Source organism: Melospiza melodia, chromosome 22 (genome assembly GCF_035770615.1).
Source record: "Melospiza melodia melodia isolate bMelMel2 chromosome 22, bMelMel2.pri, whole genome shotgun sequence".
Lineage (NCBI taxonomy): Eukaryota > Metazoa > Chordata > Aves > Passeriformes > Passerellidae > Melospiza > Melospiza melodia.
In genome coordinates, this window is record NC_086215.1 from 10,385,336 (window position 1) to 10,400,000 (window position 14,665).

The window sequence follows — 14,665 nt, forward strand, 5'->3', positions numbered from 1 at the left end:
ACAGGCGCAGAGTTTATTTTGGTCAAGAGATAGTCACACACAGCAGCTTTAAATGGCAGAACTCCTCGAGGAGAAGGAACAGTCTCACAATGCTTGAGCTGAAAACGCCTTTGGGGAATTGCCTCCTCTGTTTGCTGCAGTCCAAGTGGTGCTCATCAGTTTGGGAATTTATTTGTGTCTGTTAAGGATATTTCCTCAATCTAGGCTTTTTTCTTTTTGAAATCTTTATCTTTTTTGTAGCATTCTTTTTGCAGTCAGGGTCCTTTAGGATACTTGTGGTGGGGAAGAGGGCAGACTCCTCATATCCCACTCCTGATGCCCGTCTCTCCACCTCAAATTATATTTTCCCCAAACTCCAGTTCCCTCCACCCAGGGACTGGCAGCATCTGGGCTGAGTTGCCTCAAGTGGCCTGTTGATTTTGCCGAGTTTAAAAAACCATATTTGCCTGCTGGGTATAAATGTTTCCCATTGCTGCTGCTCTCCCAGCGGGGTTTTGGAGCTGGGAGTGTTTGGATGAGGAGTGGGAACCTCCCAGTGTCCAAGAAGTTGCTTGGAACTTTTGAGTCGTGATGCTCTGTGGAAGTTCTGGGGTTCTGGAGGCAGTGATGGGATTCTGGATGCAGTGATGGAACTGTGGATGCAGTGATGTGATTCTCTGGGTGCAGCAGTGGGATTCTGGAGGCATAAACGGGACTCTGGATGTGGTGATGGGACTCAGGAAGCAGCAAAAGGATTCTGGGGCCAGCAGTGGGATGCTGGGGGCAGCAATGGGATTCTGGAGGCAGCACGGGGATTCTGGTTGCATAAATGAAACTCTGGAGGCAGCAGTGGGGTTCTGGGTGCAGTAGTGGGGTTCTGGGTGCAGCAGTGGGGTTCTGGGTGCAGCAATGGGGTTCTGGGTGCAGCAGTGGGGTTCTGGGTGCAGCAATGGGGTTCTGGGTGCAGCAATGGGGTTCTGGGTGCAGCAGTGGGGTTCTGGATGCAGTGATGGGGTTCTGAGTGCAGCAGTGGGGTTCTGGGTGCAGCAATGGGGTTCTGGGTGCAGTAGTGGGGTTCTGGATGCAGTGATGGGGTTCTGAGTGCAGCAGTGGGGTTCTGGATGCAGTGATGGGGTTCTGAGTGCAGCAATGGGGTTCTGGGTGCAGCAGTGGGGTTCTGGATGCAGTGATGGGGTTCTGAGTGCAGCAGTGGGTTTCTAGAGGCAGCAATGGGGTTCTGGAGGCGGCAGGGGGATGCTGGTTCCACATCTTTGCGAGAGCAGCATCGCTGCCTTGCTGAACCTTCTCTTCCTCCTGCTGGGGTTTCCCCCACCACCAGGGTCAGGGATCTCCAGGGAGGGTTGCTGAGGCTGGGCTGCTGTGGGTTCAGTGTTTCCCCTGTGCTAATTGCTCCAAAATCCAGGGGACACAGCTTGTCCTGACGGATGCATTTGACTCAAGACAGAATTTTAGTTTACTTTTGGGTCTGCAGAGCCACCATGAACACCCAAGTGGCCGTGCTGGCGTGTCTCTGGGTGTCCCAGGTGTGAGCTGGGGGGTCCGGGTGGGTTTTGGGGGAGCCCTGCCCGTGCTGCCCCCCGCCTTCCCCGCCGCCTTCCGCTGCCCCTCCCTGGGGGCCGGAGCCAGCCCCTTCCTCGCTGGGGATTGTTTTGCAAGCAGCGTGACAGGATGGGGAGGAAATGTGCCAGGAATGGCTCCATGTCTCCTCTTGGGAGAACTGGAGTCTATTTATAAGCCCTCCTTCCCGCCCCCCTGCTCTGCTCCCCCGGGACAGGCAGACACAGCCTGTCCTGCTGCCTGCAGAGCTGCTCCTGCTGATTCCACAATCACAGGCACATTCAGGTTGGAAAAGACCTCCAAAATGCTCAAATCCAGCCTCTGGACAGGCAGCATTCCCCGTGGATGGACACACACCTCACTGTGTGCTGCTCTCTCTGTTCCCCGGTGATAAATCCAAATTATCCTATAGCTGGAGGAGCCACACTCAGCCCCTGGCTATGACATTCACATTCCCTGAAAAAATCTCTTTGCTCAGGATTTTTCTCCTGAGAAGCTTCAGAGAACAGGAAAACAATTCTTATTCCATTTGCTTTTTGTTGTTGTTGTTTTGCTTATGTAGAATATGCTTGGAGATTGTTTACTCACAAGTAATTGTTTCATTGGATTCTGGTAGAGTTGTTTTGACTCTTTGGCCAATCAGGGCCAAGCTGTGTTGAGACTCTGGAAAGAATCAAGAGTTTTTATTATTATTTCTTTTATTATTAGCTTTTTAGTATTAGTAACTATCTTTTTCGTATTCTTTAGTATAGCATAGTATAGTATTCTTTAATATAATATTACAAAGAAATAAATTAGCCTTCTGAGAACATGGAGTCAAATGCATCGTTCCTGCCTTCATCTGGGGCATTCCCTGCAAATCCAACACCTGGCAGAGCGCAGAGCTGTGCCAGGGAGGTGGAGGAGGGTGCTGATGCCTGGCTTGAGGTGGAAATGCTCTTAACGAGGTGGAAATGCTCTTAATCCTCTAATTCTGGATACTCCAGAAGAAGGTGGTTTGGAAAGATGGTGTACACTGGGAATTCTGGGGGAGGAAGAGTGGGTTGTGGCTCAGGGCTGTGTCCTACATGGGTGCCTTCATGGATACTCCAGAAGGTGGTTTGGAAAGATGGAGTACACTGGGAACTTTGGGGGAAGAACAGAGAGCTGTGGCTCAGGGCTGTGTCCCACATGGGTGCCTTCATGGATACTCCAGAAGAAGGTGGTTTGGACAGAGTACACTGGGAATTTTGGGGGAGGAACAGTGGGCTGTGGCTAAGAGCTGTGTCCCACATGCCTGCATGGATACTCCATAAAGTGATTTGAAAAGATGGAGTACACTAGGAATTTTGGGGGAGGAACACGGAGCTGTCCCACATGGATGGGACTCAACCCCTTCCCTGTCCTCCTTCTCTTGCAGATTTCTCCAACCAGGTGAATTCCACGTCCCTGAACTCCCCCACGAGCCGGGGGCCCATGGCCACGCCGTCCTTGCACCCATCCATTGGGCCGGGCATCGGCTCCTCGCTGGGCTCGCCGGGCCAGCTGCACTCGCCCATCAGCACCCTGAGCTCGCCCATCAACGGCATGGGTCCCCCCTTCTCCGTCATCAGCTCCCCCATGGGGCCACACTCGATGTCTGTCCCCTCCACGCCCAGCCTGGGATTCGGCACCAGCAGCCCGCAGGTAAGGGGACATTGCTGGGAGGACACTGCGGCCTGTGTGGGGACAGTGCCGAGGGGACAGTATGGCCTGTGTGGGGACACTGCTGAGGGGACACTGCTGAGGGGTCACTGAAGCCTGTTTGGGGACACTGCTGAGGGGACACTGCTGCCTCTCTGGGGACACTGCTAAGGGGACACTGCTGAGGGGACACTGCGGCCTGTGTGGGGACACTGCTGAGGGGACACTGCTGAGGGGACACTGCTGAGGGGACACTGTGGTGTGTTTGGGCAAGGAGGAGCCACCTCTGGGCGTACCTCATGCAGACAGGCACCAAGGGGAGGCGAAAAGCAGAAGCACAAGGGGGAAGCTAAGCCTGAGGCATCCTGCTCCATTGGGGTGGGCTGTGAGGGACCAGCAGAGCTGGAACACGGCTGGCCATCAACTACTGTCACCAGGATTGAGGTGGAAGGGGAGTCACCTGGGTCACCTGGGGGCTGGTGCAGCTGTGGCAGGAGCCAGAGCCACGCTAGGATTTTCTGGGATTCTTCTCCTTCTTGGGAAGCAGCATTTCTCCTCCAGGGCCAGCCCACGCTCCCCACAGAACCATGGAATCGTTTTGGTTGGAGAAACCCTCTAAGATCATCCAAGCCCACCACAAACCCATGTCCCCAAGTGTCACACCCACACACCTTTAACACTTCCAGGGATGGTGATTCCACCATTTCCCTGACAACCCTTTCAGTGAAGAAATTACCCCAAACAGCCAACCCCAACTCTGCTGGCACAACTTGAGGGCATTTCCCCTTATCCTGTCACTTGTACAAACCCAGGGCTCTTCTGCCTGCTCACAGGGCAAGGAGTGGCCTTCAGTGGCTAAAGATTATGTAAAAACCCCTCCAAGCAGGGTGAGATAAGCTCTTTTTAAAAATAGCCAGATTGGGGTGCTGGCCAGCCCCTGCCACCTGTTGCTGGCTGCTCGCACGGGATATGTTTAGTAAAAGGGCAGATTAAGGAATTGGCCACCACCTGCCACTGGCTGCAGGTTTATTTATTCCAGGCCCTCTCTGGGACTTCAAGCACCTGCCAGCACCTTTATTTTTAAATATTGGCCTGATTTATTCTCAGGGATAACAGGGCTTTTTACTACATGGGGCTGTCTTACTACGTGGGGCTACTTTACTGTGTGGGGCTATTTTACTACATGGCTGCTACCTCTGGGGACCCACAGGCAGCTTCCCCAGCATCCAGCATCCCTGTGCTGGTCAGAGAGGAATAAGATTTGCCTCTGGATGAGCTTCTTTCATGTAGGATTCAGCCTGTGACCCCCTCAGATGTGCAGGAACCTGCTTCCTACTGAGGGACAGCAGCAGGGTGGACACGTCTCTCCCTCCCACCCCAGGGCCAGGGGAAGAGGAACTGAAACTGTGCCTGGGAACGGGCAGCCGGAGCAGAAACAGCAGCCCCAGAGCCAAAATGATGGGGAAGGAGAGGGAAGGGGGATGTGAGGCAACCCTGGGGGGAGCCACAGGCCGGGGAGCTGGTGGGGAAGGGGCGATGGTGAAGGGCAGTTTAGGAGCGGCCAGCGGGGAACTGAAACAGAGCAGAGCTTCAGGGCAGAAGGGGAAGTGAGAGTGTGGTGGGACGGGGCTGGGAGCGAGCTGGCTCCAGCCCTGGTGGCTCCAACCCTTGTTGACTCCAGCCCTGGTGGCTCCAGTCCTTGTAGTTCTAGCTCTTGGTGTCTCCAACCCTGATGGCCCCAGCCTTGGTGGCTCCAACCCTTATTGACTCCAACCCTGGTAGCACCAGCCCTTCATGGCTCCAACCCTGGTGGCTCAGCCTTGATGGCTACAGCCCTGATGGCTCCAGCTCTGGTGGCTCCAGTCCTTGTGGCTCCAACCCTTGTTGACTCCAATCCTGGTGGCTCCAGCCCTTCATGGCTCTATCCCTGGTGGCTCAGGCCTGGTGACACCAACCCTGGTAGCACCAGCCCTTCATGGCTCCAGCCCAGGTGTCTCCAGCTCTTGATGGCTCCGATCCTTGTGGCTCCAGCTCTTGATGGCTCCAGCCCTTGCCTCCATCCCTTGGAACACCCATCCTTTGTTCAGGGACTTGTCTGAAGTGTTTTTCCTCAAGGTGACACTTGGGAGGTTCTCAGCCTAATGGCTCCTGCCATCTGTTCCCTGTCTGGCCACATTAGGTCCCTGTCCCTGTCCCTGCAGCGGGCAGAGGCGCCTACCTGGGCCGGCAGAGTGCAGGGGGAAGGAGGAGGAGGAGGAGGAGGAGGGGGCAGCAGCGAGGCCGATGCTCGGGGGGGCAGCGCAGCCCCCCTGGCCCGGCGCAGGGGTAATGAGGCGTGTGGCCCCCGTGGCCGGGCAGGGATGGCACTGATGGAAGGTGCTTTGCATCAGATGGCAGATGCCACTTGCCATCAGGCCACGCCTCGTCGCCTCTGGAGAGGCAGCAGAGCAGAAGGGCACAGCGTGTGCGAGGTCCCCAGGGTGGGTCCCCTCCATCCCAGCCCCGCCGGGGTGGGAAGGAGCTGCCAGGCTCCCAGAAAACGGGGGGCTCACCCCACCCCTTCTGGCTCTGCAGAGGGGAGGACCCTGCAACCCTTGGGTGCTCCCAGTGCTCTCCCTCCAGCACTGGGAGTTTGCAAACCCTGCAAGATCCCAGGATCTTCCAGGGTTTCCAAGATCCCAGGATCTTGCAGGGTTTGCAAACACAGCCCCAAAGATCCCAGGATCTTGCAGGGTTTGCAAACACAGCCCCAAAACCAGTGATCCTGCCACGGGATCCCAGCATCCATGGCAGGCATGCTGGTGCTGAGCTGGCCCAGGAATGAGGGCCAGACTGGGAGGGCTCGACCCTGCAGCTCTGGGATTTACATACTGCTTCAACCCTCTTGCCTGAAAATGATGGGAAAACGGGGAAAGCAGTGCAGGCTTTTCAGCAGGAGCTGCAAGGGAGGATTTTCCATGCAGGGCTGTGTGGAGCAGCCACCCCAGGCAGCGCTGGCAGCAGCTTGGGATGCCCGGGGCCAGTGGGGAGAGATCAGACGTGGGATTAGATCGTCTGCCTGTGCACAATGCTCGTTGTAAGGGTGCCTGGGGGACTGGGGAAGGGCTGGGGTGGTTTTTGGGATGGGAGGAGGAGGAGGAATAAAGGTCTGCTTGCCAGCAGAGCCAGGATTGGGTGCTGGGTGCGATGAGTGGAGAGGGAAGGAAGGAGCCCAGAAGTGCTGGTGTCACTGGGGAAGCAGAGCTCTGGTTCCTGCCCTGTCTGGGCTCGTTGCTGAGCTGGAGCCGTGCTGTCCCAGAGCAGCAGTGCTGTGCCAGGGCCAGGGGCTGCTGTCCCCTGCTCTGTCCTGCACGTGCTCCCAGGGCAGGCGCCAGGGCGCTGTGGGAACCCCGGGCTGGCTCTGCTGAGCTTTGGAGCCAGCGCTGGGAGAGGAACTGGTGACTGTCCCCTCCCCAGCCCGGGGCTGACTCAGCTCTGAGCAGCTGATTCACAGGGCTGAGGAGGCTGGTGGGACCCCCACCCTCCTGGTGGGGCTTGCTCTGCCCCAGTGGTTTTGGGGGGCTGCCCAGGTGGGCTCTGTGGGCTGCTGGGGCTGGGGGAGGTGATGGTGGAAGGTTTTATCTTCATCAGGCAGCCATGGGCTCTGGGCTGGCTCCCACAGCCAGGGATGCAGTGTGCCACAAACCATCACCACCAGCTGCACTGGGAACTGGCTCCACATCCCAGAGAGGGCTCTGGGAGGAACTCCTGGGGCAGCTCACCCTGGCCTGGCCACCCTTGCTGCCAGGGGAGCACAGAGGTCGTGTGGCGCTCAAAAAGAGATGCTCCTGCCTGGGACCTGCTCCTCCCTCCCCTCTCTGCTCTGTCAGACAGCAGCTGAAGCCAGCAGTGTGTCCCTGGGTGGCACCAGCTCCCAGCTGCCTTTGATCCATCAGCTGGCACAGGCAGGGTGGCAGAGGGAGGCACATCCATCCCATCGCTCCAGGGTGGGTTTACCTGGCTCTGCTGTGTGCCTGCCAGTCGTCTGCCTGCCAAATATTCCCCACCAACCTGGAGACTTGAAAGCCAGAGGAGAGGCTGTGCTGCTCTAATTGACAGATCACAAGCCCTGGGACTTCCCTGAATTAATTTGTGACAAGTGCAGTTGCTGGGGATCTGTGTTCGAGTAGAGAAAGGCAACAAACTGAGGCACAGGCCTGTGAATCCATCCTGGGCTTGGAGGGTGGCTGGATGGTGGCTCTGGGACAGGCTGATTCCCTTGGGGACACCCCCAGTGATCCCAGCCAGCTCTGCTGTGCTCCAGAGCTGACCAAGTCCAGGTCCTCATCACCCCCAGGCCCTCCTGGATGGGGTGAGCTTGTCCCCTCACTGAGATGGGTCAGTCCTACAGCTCTGTGCCTCAGTTTCTCTTTGCACACATGTGTGTAACAGCCCAGTGGGGATTCAGCCCAGGAACCCTTCACTCCACAGCAGTGCCGTGGTGCCAGTTCCACCCAGTTCTCTGCTTGCTGGGGCCCGGGGGAAGGAAGCACAGACATTTGGGAGTTGCAGGGACATGTCCCACCCACTCCAGCTCTGGAATCCAGGCCCTGTTGCAGCTGGGATGTGTTTATTTGGAGCCATGGAGCTTTCCTTTGGAGAGATAATGCTGAAGGGATATCCATAAACTGCAGAGCTAAACAAGAGTGTCCTGGCCTTCATCATCCCTGCAAGGGCTCTCTCCCAGCCAGCAACTGTCCCACCAGCCACCACTGCAGATCTTCCTGCCTGTGCCCCTTGCTGGTGTGAACTTGGGGTGGCTGCTGAGCCCTGGCTCTGGGGGCTGTGCTGGGGCAGTGCAGGAGGAGCTTGCTTCCCAATTAAATCATGGGAAAACATCCTCCTTGCATGGGCAGGGTCAGCCCTGCACAGTGCTTGGGAGGCTGGCCGTGTCCTGCCCCTTGTGCCACCCTGCTGCCAGCTCAGAGCCACCCCAGCTCTTGTGCCTTTGTGTGCCCAAATCCTCTTGGTTCAGCAGTGCTGGTGCCCACTGGAATTGTGTCCTGTCCTGTGTGTGAGTGACACAGCCCCATGTCCCCATGTCCCCAGTGCCAGCTGAGCCCTGTGCTTGTCCCTCCACAGCTCAACTCGCCCATGAACTCCGTCACCAGCACAGAAGACATCAAGCCACCCCTGGGGCTCAATGGAGTCCTCAAAGTGCCAGCACACCCCTCAGGAACGATGGCCTCCTTCACCAAGCACATATGTGCCATCTGCGGGGACAGATCTTCGGGTGAGGCTGGCAGGGGCTCAGGGCAGGGGGCTGGGGTGTGGCAGAGGGGTGGCATTGGCTCCCAGGCTCCTGGCAGCACCTTTGAGTGCTCTCTCAAAGGGACAGCACCTGCCTGTGCCTCCTAGCAGGGGATAAAGAGCCAAGCCAGGAGACCCCAGGGCCCTGTTCAGCAGTGGGGTCCCATCCTCACCCTACTGGCAAACATCAGGGGGTGCCCTCCCTCTCCCCATCCTTTGATCCTCACTGGTGCTGTCACTCAGTGCCACATGAAAAGGTGCTCTTGACAAGGAATTCCTCCACTGGGCTAATTCCCTTTATTCTCCTGCTTTTCTAAAAGCTCCCTGCTCCAGGAGAGCTCTGGTTGCCTGGTTTGTGAGCCCCTGGGGACTCCTCCTGGAATCCAGGCTGGAAGTGGAGGGTGGGAACGTGGTACAGGGCAGGCTGGGTTGTGTGTCTGCTGTGGGGGGCTCAGAGAGCTCACAGAGGTACAGGGGGACACCCCTGGACAGGTCCATTAATTAATTTCTGAATGGTGGTGGAACTCCCCAGGGAGCACATACAGTGTGAGGACTCTGTTAATTCATCTTGATTAACATTATCACAATGATTTCATAGTGATCAGAACATTCATAATGATCAAAACAAATGTTCTGCACTGCCCCAACCCTGCTGTATGGCCCAGAAATGGCCTTTCCATGGGTGGAAGGCAGGATGTGACCCATGGATGGCATCCTGATTCTGTGGAAGCCAAACCACCACTTTCCACCTCCGAGAAACCTCTGCTCCCCCCAAAACCCAGCTGGGAGAGTCCCTGGGAAGATCTGCTGGCAAAGAAAGGATCTGGGACCACCTCTAAACTTGATTTTTCTCCCTCCCCCAGGTAAACATTACGGGGTTTACAGCTGTGAGGGCTGCAAAGGCTTCTTCAAGCGCACGGTGCGGAAGGACCTGACCTACACGTGCCGGGACAACAAGGACTGCCTGATCGACAAGCGCCAGCGCAACCGCTGCCAGTACTGCCGCTACCAGAAGTGTCTGGCCATGGGCATGAAGAGAGAAGGTAAGGCCAGCCTGCCCAGGGGGTTTAGAGGGCACCAAGAGGTGGTGGCAGCCTTGCCGAGGGGTGTTGTTGCGCTGGTGATAAAAATCTCGTTTGCGGTTTGGTTTTGCGCCTCAGCCACAGCGTCTCGTGGCCACCAGAGCCTCTTCTTGCAGAGCCTCCGTTCCCTGTGAGTGCCAGAGCAGTGTGTAGGTGATGGGTGGGTGTTGGGATCTTTATCTTGTCAGAGTGACCCTGAGAAAAGTTAGAAAGTCTCTTTTCCCAGCCCAGCGCTTGAAGAAGGAGTCAGGGCTCTTCATTTCTCGGTCTCAAGGTTGTTTATTGCGTCTTATCTATAAAAAATTTTCTCCTGTGCTGCCGAGGTCCATCCAGCAGGACAGTTCCAGGCACTCTGCCTGCCCCTAGGGCACTGTTATGTCTTTATACTAAAAACTACGTGTACAGTGTTTACAATTACTTTCCAATATCACCTATGTTAGACAGTGAGCTTCTACTCTAAACCAATCTAAAAGTGCCACCATCACAGCAGGAGATGGAGGCCAAGGAGAAGAAGGACAAAGGCTGCACACACCCAGTTCCCTCCATCTTGCCCCCTGAACCCCCATACCAAAACCCCCAAAATCTACTTTTCCACCCCGTGATAACTTCACTATTATTCTACTTAAACTGTTGTGGCTTGCTGATCCTCATCTAAGGTTGGTAATTTGCTCCACGGGTCATAATCAAACCCACTGGTGTTTTGGGGTCTGTGCCAGGGCTTCTGAGCCCCCTGGCAGGGGTCCTGGCCATCCTGGACAGCCAGAGGGATGTTCTAGGGACACCTTCAACTCCAGCCTGGCCTTGGTCACTTCCAGGGATGAGTTTCCCTGGGTATCCTGTGCCAGTGCCTCAGCACCTGCTCCAGTGCTGCATTTTTTGTCTCATTGGGAAGAGGAAAGCAGTTTGGTCTCTTTAAGATAGCTCTTCCTTAGTGGAATTTAAATTTAGGATCTAAATTTCCCCGGCAGTGCCTCTTTTAAATGATCTTTTGAAATGCTGACTGTGTCTGTTCTAATCTAGCTGGCAGAGCAGACTTTTAGCAGACAGGACGTGAGAGTGACCCCAGTTCTGGGCTGCTTTCTCAACCCTTACATCTTCAGAGCCACACTTGCCTCCCTGACAGGCTGATAAAGGCAGCCCTGCTCTGGCCCTGGCCCACAGCTCCAGCCTGGGAGCCTTTGAAGAGCACTTAGGGCTGTCTGGAGTGTGCAATAAACGGGGCAGTGCTGGAGCTGCTCTGAGTGTTGGGCAAACCCTGCCACGCTCAGTTTATGGGGTTACCCGAGGACCAAAATCACCAAGTGTCACAGCTGTCTGTGCTGGAGGTGTGGGGGGATTGCCAGGGCACCCAGGGGACCTCCTTGGCCCTGCTGAGCTTAACCCTTCAGTGCTCAGAACAAACGTTCCTGCCCCAGCAGGCCGTGGAATGCAAAGATTGAGGCATTCAGGGCAGGAATGGGGGCTGGCACTGCCCTGGGCAGTACTGGATCCCATGGGAGATGTGCAATGGGATGAGGAAAATCTGATCCAAAACCTGAACCATGGGAGGCTCAGATGACCAAAAAGCAGCCAAGAATTCTCCTGTGTGTTCAACAAGAGAAATGCAGAGCATCCCCTTCCCCTGGCACTGCATCCACTGACCCAGTTACCCCTCAGCCCCCCAGGACAAGGTGTGTAGGGCTGGGAGGAGCAGCAGGAATGCTGGAACTCTGCCACCCTGTGAGCAGGTACCTGCTCCCTGCCTGCCCTTAGTGGTGATTGCATGGGCAGCACCGCTAAAAATTACAGGTCCATTAATTAATTTCTAAATGGTGGTGGAAGTCCCCAGGGAGCACGTACAGTGTGAGGACTCTATTAATTCATCTTGATTAACATTATCACAATGAATAGCAAATGAATTCATAATGATCAGACAATTATTTAAAAGTGTGACAGATGGGGTCGTGGTAACTCCAGGAGTGCGCTCAGGCAGTGCTGATGGATCTGGTGAGGGACGGGCAGGAACTGGTGATTTGACAGTCATCATTTGATGATTTAGGCATAATCCCCATGTAGGGAAAGCTGGAATAACTCCCCTGTCTCTTGTTATAAATGTGAAAATTCAGTGTCTCACAGAAATGTCTCAGTTGTCCTAAAGCTGAAAGTCAGAAGTTGGGTCTTGCTGAGCTCTGGTTTTGAGCAGCTCTGGAGTTTCACATGTGAAAACCACCTGGTTTGTCAAATAAAGGTCTGTTCCCACTACACTCATCCCAGCTGACTGGAATTGGCCTCACACCAATCCTGCTCCCACCTCTATTTTGAGGAAGAGTTTTGGGCTAAATCCTGCATTGCTTAAGTATTCACATCATAGCTGGCGTTTTATTCTCTACCATAAACTCTTGTATCTTTTAAATAACAGAGCCTGGGTTATGGGCCTCATTTCCCTAAAAAACATCTTGTTCTGGAGAGCTAATTTACAGCTGTGTAAAGGCACAGCAGATTCCTGCTGAGGAGTCTCCCTCCTGTAGCCCAGAGGTGCTGGGAGTCGGTGCAAGCACAGTGAAAGCCTCTAAAATCAGTGCTGGAGCTGTGTGAGAGGCAGGGCTGGGCTGGGGAGTGATGCTGGGAGGAGGAGTGAGAGCCAAGGCTGTACTCCATTGAAAGAGGGTAAGAGAAAAGGGGTTATTGAGTGAGAATTTGGATTAGAGAAGGCAGAATCAAGGTTTGGAAGGGTTTGATCCCAGCAGCTGAGGGGTCTGAGGTGAACATGGAGGGATGGAGCTTGTGCCCATCAGAAGCAGCAGCAGGGGGACAGGGATCCTTCAGGGCTACAAACCTTGGCTCAAAGAGGGGAAAGCCTGCAGGGGCAGGGGATTCCTCCTGCTGTGTGCATCCCTTCTGGCTGTTCCCTGCTAGGAACACGTCAGAGAGATCCCAACATTCACAGTGAGTGAGCCCCATGCTCTCTGAGATGCTGCAGCCATAATAAATAAGCAGCTGGGAACATTTTTTTCCCCTATGAATTTCTGCCAGCTGTGGAATGCTTTGGTTTTTTGTACTCTGTCTCCCACTAAATACAGGATAGTCAACAAAATTAAGATTACCATCAGGGATCTTGACTAATGCAGGGGTTGTTATTGTGGGGGTGGCTGTTTGCACCCAGGAGCTGAACTCTCCCTGCTCAATCTGTTCCTCATCAGGCTCTGAGGTGTCTGTGCACCAGCAGCCTTGGCTTCAAAAGGGGAAAATTGGGAATTGCCTCGGAATGAGGGAGGCAGAGCTCTTGTGAGGAGCTGGGAGTGAGCAGTGCGGGGTTTGGGATGGGGGTGCTGTGTGTCAGGGGGTGACAGGGAGGTGACGGGGTCAGCAGGGGCGTGGTGAGCTTGGGGCTGTCCCGGCTGAGGAGAGCTGGCAGCGCCTCTGGGATCACACAGGGAGCAGGAAATACCAGTGAGGAGCCTTTCCCATGCTCCCGTGGCTGCCTCACAGGGAGCAGGGCTGGGAAACGGCTCCCAGAGCCTTCCCTGCATGTGAGGGGCTCCAGGGGAGAGCCAGGACCTGCTGGGCTGCCCAGGATGGGAGCAGGGATCCCAGAGCCTTTTCTGGATGTGAGGGGCTCCGGGGGAGAGCCAGGACCTGCTGGGCTGGACCTGCTGGGCTGCCCAGGATGGGAGCAGGGGTCCCAGAGCCTTTTCTGGATGTGAGGGGCTCCGGGGGAGAGCCAGGACCTGCTGGGCTGCCAGGATGGGATCAAGGATCCCAGAGCCTTCCCTGGGACATGAGGAGCTCCTGGGGATGCCAGGATGGGAGCAGGGATCTGAGAGCCTTTTCTGGAACATGAGGGGCTCCTGGAGATGCCAGGATGGAAGAAGGGATCACAGAGCCTTCCCTGGATGTGAGGGGCTCCAGGGGAGAGCCAGGACCTGCTGGGCTGCCAGGATGGGATCGAGGATCCCAGAGCCTTCCCTGGGACATGAGGAGCTCCTGGGGATGCCAGGATGGGAGCAGGGATCCCAGAGCCTTCCCTGGATGTGAGGGGCTCCTGGGGAGAGCCAGGACCCGCTGGGTCCCACGTGCCAGCTGCAGGCTGGGCTTTGGTGCCGGGTGGGTGAAATGGTGTTGGCGCATGTCAGAGCCCGTCTGGAGGGCAGAGAGCTGTTCCCCTGCAGCACCTGCAGCTCAGGCTGCCTGGCTGACCCCAAGGTTGTTCCTAAATCCAGGTGCAGGTGCAGCTGCTGTGCTGAGAGCCAGAGCCAGGCTCGGAGCGTGCAGGACATCTGTCCAGCTGCACGCCTGCTCTTCACAGCCTGAGTTAATTCTGTCCCTTCCTGTGTTTGTGGGTTGGTTTTCCCCCTCTCCATTGCCAAGCTGAGGGGTTCAGCCTGGGGAAGGTTGGACTTGCAGCATCTCCACTGCCTGGAGACCTTCCCATGTCTCCAGGGAGATGCTCAGTCACTCCAGAGGGACTGGAGATTCCCACATGTGCCTGATTCCCTGGAGTTTGGGCCATCCCAGCTCCTGGACCATCCCTCTGCAGCACCAGGAATCTAAGGAGAAATCAGGAATTCAGGTTTCCAGCCCACTGTCCAAGTGAATGTGAAAGCAGGCGAGTGGCCACAGCCTAGTAAAGGGGCAGAGTTCAAGAGCACAGTTATTTTTAGGAGTAATTTTGGAATGGAAAATGTCTTCCAGCTTAATGAGCTTGTTTCTTATATCCTTTTAAAGTGCTGCTCTTTAAACCAGCTGGTTAAATGATGCTTGGTTTGGGTTTTTTTTTTTTTTGTTTTTAAGGATGCTCTTAGGTTGAGAAAACGAGTTTGGCTTATGGTTTTCTCTCCTTTTGTTGCTGTTTGTTTATACTTCAGTGTCCAGAGAGTGAAGTGAGCTAGAGATTTTTTGCTGTTGTTTTCCAGAGCTGTTCCTCTTGTGAACTAACTGCATGCAAAGGTTTCAATCCACTTTTTAACACTCTGAAGTTACACTTTTTAATTATCACCGTGGTATTTTGCATCCTTTAAAAAAATTGCAGCATTCAGTTGAAAATGTTGGAGGGGAAAAAAAACCCATTTATTTCATGTGTCGCAGCTTTTGAGGTT

The 14,665-nt window shown here is 55.2% G+C and overlaps 1 protein-coding gene across 1 annotated transcript in view; it reads left to right on the forward strand.

Moving 5' to 3' along the window:
• Window positions 1-14,665, forward strand: part of RXRA (retinoid X receptor alpha) — a 104,796-nt gene that overhangs the window by 65,206 nt on the left and 24,925 nt on the right. The window contains exons 2-4 of the mRNA XM_063174927.1: window positions 2,957-3,222; window positions 8,341-8,491; window positions 9,372-9,551. Of these exons, the coding sequence (XP_063030997.1) occupies window positions 2,957-3,222; window positions 8,341-8,491; window positions 9,372-9,551 (597 nt within the window). The remainder of the gene's footprint in view (window positions 1-2,956; window positions 3,223-8,340; window positions 8,492-9,371; window positions 9,552-14,665) is intronic.